Source organism: Merops nubicus, unplaced genomic scaffold, assembly GCF_000691845.1.
Source record: "Merops nubicus isolate BGI_N331 unplaced genomic scaffold, ASM69184v1 scaffold11074, whole genome shotgun sequence".
Lineage (NCBI taxonomy): Eukaryota > Metazoa > Chordata > Aves > Coraciiformes > Meropidae > Merops > Merops nubicus.
This window is the reverse complement of record NW_008603638.1, coordinates 6,232-15,897: the sequence shown is the minus strand read 5'-3', so window position 1 is coordinate 15,897 and position 9,666 is coordinate 6,232. Positions and strand designations below refer to the sequence as shown.

At 44.0% G+C, this 9,666-nt stretch overlaps 1 protein-coding gene across 1 annotated transcript; it reads left to right on the top strand.

Moving 5' to 3' along the window:
- Positions 1-618: 618 nt before the first annotated feature.
- CTLA4 (cytotoxic T-lymphocyte-associated protein 4) lies at positions 619-4,807 on the top strand. The gene is made up of 4 exons (XM_008938738.1): positions 619-803; positions 1,998-2,348; positions 2,808-2,917; positions 3,836-4,807. Exons 1-4 carry the CDS (start codon positions 746-748, stop codon positions 3,932-3,934), a joined length of 618 nt encoding a protein of 205 aa, XP_008936986.1. The 5' UTR covers positions 619-745; the 3' UTR covers positions 3,935-4,807.
- The last annotated feature ends 4,859 nt before the right edge of the window (positions 4,808-9,666 follow it).

Here is a 9,666-nt window from a genome sequence, read left to right as displayed (position 1 = left end):
AAAGTTCTGTAGAGATGTGGAAGTCATTAGCTATAAACCCAGATAATTTTTTCTTGGAAACAGGAAAGCCTGAAGAAGCTGGGTTATTATTCAGGGCACACTGCTGGTGTAAAAAGCTGAAGTCATTGCACTGTAGTCAGTATGTCGAAAGGGGCAGCAGTTTTTAAGCATCAAAAGCACTAACAAAGCAAGCAAAGAAACTGAGGAAGGAGAGAAGTCCTCCATCCAAAAGCTGGCTCACACTGATTCACTGTGCCACACTGGGCAGAAGTACAGTCCTCTATATGTTGTCCTAGTAGGAAATCCCTGATGATTGCTAAAACATTAACTGTGATGATTGTGCAAGCTGGCAGCACCACAGGCCCTGAACTGCTCTACTGGATGCCTACCTTTCCTCCCCCAATTCTTAAAGCAGAATGGATGGCAGTTTCAGATTGAATACATATTTTCCATCTGCTGAACAGTTGTTTTTGTTCGTGCTGTTTGAGGTTAACTGTGCACGTACTAATCAAACCCACTACTTCCTTTCTCGTAAAACCAAAACAAAGCTTCATATTACTTTCAGGTACAGCATCTGGGATCAAACTATATATATACACACTGACTCTGTGTGGGTTCAAACATTTCGAAGATTGAGTATCCTGAAAGGTGTTGCTTTTTTTCCAGTCCTGAGAGTTCCAGTTTGTCTTAAAGTCTGAAGACCTCAGCCACCTTCAGGCCCTCCAGCACCTATCCCAGCACAGGAATGCTCTCAGTATTGCTCACCGTGGGCTTTCTCTGCACAGCCACTGCCATTGCTGAAGGTGAGTGGATAAAGGAGGCATGGCACCTGAGGGTGTCTGCATTTTCTCAGTTTCACCCCTTTGCAGGAGACAGAGTGGGTGCAACGGGAGATGACACGGGACTGCTCCACAGGACAGTCTGGGAACAAGGTCCTGGGGAACCACAAGGGGTCTGGAAAACCAGACACAGCTTCAGAGCAGCAGTGTCTGTAGAGAGGATGGGCAGGATGCAGAGGTAGCTTAGGAAGGTAGAAAGATTTTGCCAGACCAGGCCCTGTGAGAGATGTTGTTGGCATCTGATAACGTGGATCTAGAGATTTGAATAGATGGAGAAATTCTACTTCTCTTTGTCCCAAATTCTTGCACAGCATAACTGAAAAAGATAAACCCTGACTTGAAATGGACTGATAGGAAATGAAATTGAACAAATAATACTGTCTTCACAGCTTATGAAAGCAAAAGTTAGTGCCACCCCGTTGTGTGGCAGGGTACAGTACAGAGGTTGGGGATGGACATGGTACCCTAGCTTCCCATCCAGATCTGGAATGGTTTTTTTCTGCATGTGTATCAGGCTTTGCTGTGTGTTGCTGTACCATGGCTTGGGGTATATACTGTTGCTGCACTGTGGCTTGGGAATACCTGGTTAAAAATGAGGAGCAACAAGATCAGAAACAAATATATGCAAACAGGTTTTCCATTCAGTTTTACTCCAGTGGATCTGTTCCATGTTGCATACAGGGTGCCATCCTGTTTGGTTTTAAATGTGAGTGTGCTTATTCCTACCAGACAGAAACTGGAATTTAAATACATAATTTTAAATTTCAAAATTTCAGCTTTACAGTCTGAAGTCTATTGTTTTGCTTTCTTATATGTATTTAAAAAGTTTTTGTTGAGAGAACTGGAAGCATGTAGGTCACTGCTCCAGTAAGTGGGTCAAATTAAGGAGTAATTTAAGCACAGAGTAATTGCTGAGATTTACAATATAATTTATAGCAGTCAAGGAATTTCTTCAGCTTTCTAAAGTATATTAATTCAATGCCTATGTGAATTGTGGTCTTGGAGTTCTTGTCTTGGAAGGATTTAGCAGTACTTCTAGGAATCAACCACGGATAATAGGAGGTGATAGGACTCCCTCCCTGTTGTGCAAATTTCAAGTAAATGACTGCAGATCCTTTCTTGCCAGTTCACTTACCATCATGCTCTACTTCCTTACAGTAATGGAAGTGAGTCAGCCAGCAATGGTGCTAGCCAACAGGCAAGGAGTGGCCAGCCTGGTGTGTAAGTACAAGCACATCGGGAACGCCAAGGAAATCCGCGTGACCCTGCTGAAGAAGACGGGTGACCGGCTGACTGAAATCTGTGCTTCAACCTACACAGTGGAATTCAAACTGTTCAGTGTGGAAGAAGTCACCCAGTGCCACGTTAGCCCCAGCCGGAACAACGTGACCCTCACCCTGACTGGCCTGCAGGCTAATGATACTGGTCTTTACATCTGCAAGATGGAGCGGATGTACCCCCCGCCCTACTTCATGAACAAGGGAAAGGGGACCCAGCTCTACGTCATGGGTAAGCCAAGCAGCCTGCACTGGGGTGACATTCCCAGGGGGAGGGGGTTGCTAGCATGCCTCAAAGGCATTCAAAGTTCTGTCTGTAGGAAGGGAGGCTGGACACTGATTTGAGCTCTGAGAACCGTGACTGGCTCGTGTTCCTTTCAGGTCCTTGCACACACCTGAGGTCACAGCCATGAGATGTTATTTAGCAATGTATGGGTGTTTGACAGCATAAGCCATACCAGGTACTGTTCCTGGATGTCTAGGCAGTTAGATACATAAGTGCACACACAGCAGAGAGTAAGGTGTGTGTTCTGTGACAGATAAAGCCTATTTTAGTTAGAGGTTGAGTGGACAAGGGCTCAGAGTTCAGTCCGTGCTAGAGAAAAGCAGTGTGGAGGTTGACTTACTGACTCCAGGGGCTTCCATATAAGGTTCACTTGTGACATGACTTGTCTTATATTATATGTTTTAGATCCAGAACCTTGTCCAGAGACTGCTATATATCTCTGGGTATTAGGAGCTACTGCCTCAGGATTTTTTCTTTACAGTGTCATCACCTCAGCCATTCTCGTGGGCAAAGCGGTAAGTGCCAGCAGTTCAGCCCCCTCCTGCTAACAACACCCCTTGGGGTGACCAGGAGACAGAAATGAGATCAGGGAAGAACACTGGGAACAAACACACTGGGGTGCTCCTTTTTACTGCTGCAACGCTGTCACAGTAATGCAAAATCAGAGAACTTGATGGAGCAGCCATTTAGATTTGTTCATGGCTTATTTGTGTTGCCAGAGTAGCAGAAAGCAGCCAGCTGACATCAGCTGGACTGGCCCTCGCTTTAGGTTTGAACAGTTAGAACAGGTTGGAGCCCTGGATGATTTTGGGATCAAAGGCAACAGTCTTCAAGTGTACTCTGATTTCACAACTGATTCATACAAATCCCCAGGTTTTGCTTTTTTTCTGACCATTCACCTCTGTGCAAAGTAAATTTAAAGAGGGGGAAATTGTGACGAGGGAAATTGTAACTTACAGCATTTTTAACTGCAGAGCTGGAAATGTCTGCACAAAGACAAAGGCAAGCAAAACATAAGCCTGGGTTGGCTCTTTCCATGGGGCTCTGGAGTACTCACAGTCTGTTAGAAATGAACCCAATGCCAAAGCTTAAACCCCAACACTATCCCTGTCCCATATTTTTCAGTCTGCCCTGTCCCTAGAAGCTAAATTAACCTGTCTGATGAGAGCACTCCTAGCTCTGAGTCAAGATGGAACTCTGCAGCAGGAGCACCTTCAAAGGGCTAAATGATTGGCAGCACTGTTCTTTGCCCCTGTAACTCCTGATTCTCCCCAAATGGTCTCAATGGATCTTCTACAAAGAAGGGTGCCAGGGAAAAGTGTCTAGTGTTCTACTCAGTAAAGGCAGAACATGCAGCAGCTTTCCCTAAATGTGCTGGTCAATGACTCCACTGTGATCACTTCTTTATTTTGCTGTCTTCCTGTATTTTATAGATAAAGAGAAGACGATGTCTCACTACTGGGGTCTATGTGAAAATGCCTTCTGAAAAGCTAGAGAAAAAAGTGATTCCATTCCACATCACTGTTAATTGAAACAAAGAGAGAGAGAAACTGTTTCCTAGCTGGGATGGAGAGTCTGCTAACTCACTTAAGTTAAAGAAATAAAATTAATTGTCTTATTCCAAAGGTGTACAGGAAGGAGAGAGAATATTCTTTGTAACTTCTACGGTTTGGAGGAGAATAAATAGTTTATGCATTAATATTTCAAGGTTAACCCTGTCACACAAAAATGGCTCCATTAGGCCATTGGTTCTTTGAGTTGTATTGTACCAATATGTAGTCTCTCACTATATACATATGTATGTATGGCATTAAGAGCTATTGCTGTTGCAGCTGAGCACGTTATTGACAAATTTTACCATGTCTACTGATCAATTGAAATCCAAACACTATTATGACAGAGGCTTGTGTGTCATTCCAAGGCTAATCCTGCGGGTTGTGGGGGGCAAAGACAGAAGAGCACACTAATGTACAAAGGGAGGTTGACTTGCTTTCCCTGCATTGCTGTTGATCAGTCTCATTTCTGGCATTAGTGCTCTGTGCTTCCACAGGGGCAGCACCGTAGGCTGGCACTGATGACACTGCTGCTCTCAAAGCCTGGTGCCAGCACCCCTCGCTGGCATGGTGGCCTGTGCTGGAGTTAACACTGATAATCCCTGAGCCAGTGCTGACAGCTCGGTCGGAGACAGAGGCTGCCCAGCAGGAGCCTTCTCAGGCTGTTGCTGGGAGGATGTTCCAGCTCTGCTGGGGCTTTGCGTTTTACAAATGCTAAATTAGCATCTATCCAAAAGGCAGAAGTAAGTTGCTGTGTTTAAATGAGTCTATTTTCCATGAAAATACCATGAGTGTATAATCTTGTTTATTAGTTGTGTACCATTCAATAAAAACCTTGAAGCTTTGCCCAAATTCAAGTTCATTTCTTATTCATCATTCTCAGAAGAAACAGGAAGTGGGTACATGTTAGAAAGCAGCGATGACAAGATGAACCTTTCCCCTCTAACCCCATGTTTTGCCCTTCTGAGGAAGCCTGTCTGCTCATGCCAACACTTTCTCAGCTCCCCTCCTCAAGAGGCCACCATTAAAATCCATCAAGTCTTCTATTTGTCCATCTGAGCTGCTGCAAATCAGAGACACTGCCATCACCTTTGCACTCCCATCAGAGGCACTCCCTTGCAGAAGGTAACAGCAGTGACTTTGACAGCATCTCCTGCAGACATCAATACAAAAAGCTAGTTCTAGTTTCAAATCCTGTTTTCTTTGCACCTCTTTGACACTCTCACTCACTGAATGCTAGCCACACAAAGCTGCTGGAGCTTAAAACAACTTCAGCATTCTCAGCTACTACCTGCTGCTTTGACTCTTGGCTATCAAAATTTCAGCTTGCAACTCAAACACTTGGTAGCATACATCTGTGTCTCCCTGCTGTGAATCCAGCTTTTGGCTCCATAACTGTGGACCCAAACCCTCCAGCCCTCTGGGCCATGTCCCTGCAGTGGCAGCAGCTCTGAGAACACTCAACCTCACTGCTCTCTTGCTTTGCTTTCCTCCTCTTGCCTCTTCATCTGAGCCCCACCTCCAGCTGTACAAAGAAACTTGCCCATTCTCAGTTTGCTCATGTTTGCAGGTGTTAACTGCTCCCTCAGTGCATCTGATGACATATCCTTCTACTGAAGGTGTTTTAGTATTCTAACATCAATCTGGGATTTTTTCCCCCTAATTTTCTACTTCCCTGGTGTTCAGGGGGGCTAAAAAATGGTCAAGGATCACACATCTGATGTCACTGCAAAATGACTGAATTTCTGCCCATTCTAGTGCAGCCTGCTTAGAGAAATGTGTCCATGACTGGCAAAAATAGATGTGACCCACACATCCACTCCTACAAGCTGTAGCATCTTCCCATCAATTTACCCTGGCAAAGCCAGAATCATTACCCAGGGCAATCTTTTTTCTGCCACAGCAAGCAGTAGCTCAGATATCTAATCAGGACTTACTCTAATCAGGAAGCAACTGTTTCTTTTTCTTTTCCTTGGCAATTCCTATACACTTGGGCCAAAAAAACTTAATTTCCTTAAGCAATCTGAAACCAGCTCAAGCACATTGTTTTGTAAGTTTATCCATCCTGGGTGAAGAGAGACTTTGGACCTGTATCAACAGCCTCGTGAGCTCTGGCCATGGCTGGCTGTGAATCTGTGTCACTGCAGAACCTGTGTATATTCCAATTCACCTTCATTTTTGACAGCTAAATTGACCACGGTGAGGCCTTCTGCATCCACCTGGACTAATCCCTCCTAGTACTCCAGGATTTCCTTGAGACATTCAGCCTGTAATGACCAGTGAAGAATTCTCCCCTGAATAAGCTGCAGGTTGCTAAATTGCCCAAACAGTGAGGGTTATGGGGGAGCAGAGCAGAAAAGACCATCTCACCTATGGCAACACCAAAATTCTGTGTCTGCTTCTGAACTGAAAAAATTCCTCCTATGATGCTTATTAAACATCCTAGTGGAAATTACTTTGCCCAAATGCTCTGCCTGTTCTAAACTTCATCCTCAGCAGCTCCTTTTTCCAACCTCCCCTCATTCTGCAGTGCTGCAGCAGCCTTCCCTGAGCTAAATGCTACAGAAGCACACATGATCATTTTTGTTCTAAGCCAGGTTCCCCTTTTGGATTTTCTGGCAGGGTAGTAGGTGCACTCAAATCAGCAGCTGTGGCACTGAAGAGCAGATTTCAGTTCAGGTTTTACTGACAACAGTACTCTCATCATTCATGTCTGGCATTAGAGAGCTGAGTGGAGCCTCAGTGCCCACACAGATGATATTTATTCCTCTCTCCATGCAGCAGCTAGCTCTGAAGAGTGCAGAGCCCAGACCTCAGGGGATCTCCATTCCCCTGATGCCCTGTACTGCCCTCCAGGACCTTGAGCTCTGTGCTTTTCCCTCCTACTTGGAGAGCAGCTTGCCATGATCAGCACTCCAAAAAAATTTTACATATGCAAGTCAAATATAGTTTTCTGTCAGATTGCAGCAGTATCAATAGGAAAGGTGCAAACTCTAGGTCAGTGTAGATCCCAGAAATTGCCACGAAGAAGAAATCCTGGCTCTTTCTGGGAGGAATGTGAAAAGCAAAGGTGAAAGGATTTGGTCTCAGAACTCTGCTCATTAGAACAGGGAATTCAAAAACATAACTGAGTATCTTACCTGGGCAGCCAAATAATGAGACCATACTGCTTGGTGAGGTTCAGGAAGAGTCTCTTTTGATGTGTCCTTCACCCAGCCAGGAGATATGTCACCCTGTTTGTGAGAGAGGGATAGTGAGTTTCTGGCATATGCATGCACACCCCCTGCCCCCCACATTTTCCTTCCCCAGACTGGGAACAGCCTGAATCATGACTGAAGAGCTGTGCCTCTAGCAGAGGCATAAACAGGAATCAGATGGTGTAGCCAAGACCTATATCATGAAATCCAAACCAAAGAAACCTGGTGTACATCAGATGGTTTTATGCATTATTAAATCAAATTCATTCTTGACATTGGTAAACTGCATGCTCACTTCAACTCATAAATGGCACTGTGATCTATCTTCTGTCACAAGGAGGCTGTGGGGGCTCTGCAGTCCCTGGGAGGGTAATGTAAATTTTGAATGTGGAGAAGAGGTGAAATTCAGAAGATTTCTGAGGTGCAGAGAATGAAGAAAGGATTACACAGCACCATGCTCTGCTGGTCCTGCAGGTTCCTGAGCATCACTTGGGCAGAGTTACACTTGTACTGCTACACACAGACATTCAGCACTTACAGGACTTTGTTATCATTTTGTGTGAATGGTTTTTTGTGACTGGTGAAAGAACAGTCTTACTGAAGGGTACTTTTATATTGAATATCAAAGAGGAACAGTGAGGAACTTTGGTTTGTTCAAGCAAATAACAGTTACCAATAAAAGATCTCAGTAAGTATGGGAAGGAGTGTTGTAAACATTGCCCCTGAAGTCAGTTTTAAAATTTTACTAGAGGGACAGAGCAAGGAAGAGTTCAGGTAAGGGACAAAACTTCACTTGGAATCATTAATAATTCCTTTTTGGAATAGTTAATATTTCCTGCTGCTGTGACACAGCAGATACTTCCATGAAGTAGGAGATTATCAATTACTCAAAAAATCACTCTTCTTTTCTTCTTTTAACTTTTAAAATGGAGATTTGTTTCTATTTCCATACTCATCTGTCTTAACCACAGTCATAGTTTTATATCTTCATGAGTGTTTTTTAGTGGTTATGAAGTTACAATTGAACAAAAAGTTCTCAGTTTCTTCACTGATGGTTTTTCTTCTTCACTCTCTTCTGGCTCTTGTTTTGAAAAAGCAGTACTTCAAAATGTTCAGCTTGATCTGCTTCTGCTGCTGCTCTGGGGTGGGGCATTTCTACACAACACTTCTGTTCTCACATCCACAGGACACAAACGAGGTCCCAGACTTTTCAAGTCACTTTTGCTCTCAGGAGCAGCAATAGGCAGACTTCCCACAGCAGAAGCAGTAAGGTAGAGGCATTTTTCAATGTAAGGACATTACAAATTGAAAATAAAAATATGCAGTCAAAATTAGGAATGAAGAATCTGGATGAGTTCTTTCACAGCACAATATTTCTAAGCATGCAATTTTCTTGCTAACATGCTATCTAGCACTTCTTTATTCACCAGCAGAACTGATAATAAGAAAGGAAATCTTACTTACTAGCTCTAACAGTCAGTTCAGTAATTAATAAGATATTGTGTGTTATAATATAAATAAAAAATATTGATGGCTGTTTTCATTACAAACTCTTTACACAGAGGGCAACCATGAGAGTAATGTTCTACACCATTGGCAGTCACTGTGCAGCTGCAGTTGCCCAGCACTGTCCTCCCAGAGTGCAGGAAAACTCACAAATCTGAGAAACCTTCTCAGGCAACCTGACAACTATGAGCTTGACTAAAACTAGCAGTCTTGAGATATGTTTCTCTATCACTGGACCACTTCTGGGTTATTCAGTTTGGTTTTTTTCAGCCAAAAGCAAGACCTCGTTTTTAAGGACGATGGAATTTCTCCATAATTCCATGATTCCAAAAGGTGGGACTTCAAGAAGGTCACCTCCTGTAAGGGGATGTCTGATAAAACTGAGAGTTTGACCCACTGGGTAACTTCTGGTCAGACTGTGCTGTCTTGTGGGTGGGATTTATCAACACCCATGCTCTGCCCTGTGGTGTAGCAGCTTGTGCTGAAAGCTACAACAAGCAGCAGGATGCTTTGTTCTTCCCAGCCAGGATTAGTGCCTGAGATGGGGTTTTCTGTGGGAAATGAACATTAATCATAGAATCTAGAACTGTCTAGGTTGTGCTGAAAGCTACAACAAGCAGCAGCATGCTTTGCTCTTCCCAGCCAGGATCAGTGCCTGGGATGGGGGTTTCTGTGGGAAATGAACACTAATCATAGAATCTAGAACTGTCTAGATTGGAAAAGACATTCAGGATCACTGAGTCTATCAAGTCCACGGCTAAAGCGTGTCCCTAAGCACCATATCCACACAACTGTTAAACCCCTCCAGGGATGGTGGTTCAACCACTTCCCTGGGCAGCCTGTTCCAATGCTTGACTACCCTTTCAGTGAAGAAATTTTACCTGATGTCCACTCTAAACCTCCCCTGGTGCAACCTGAGGCCATTTCTTCTCATCCTATCACTTGTTACCTGGGAGAAGAGACCAACACCCACCTCACTGCAACCTCCTTTCAGGGAGCTGTAGAGAG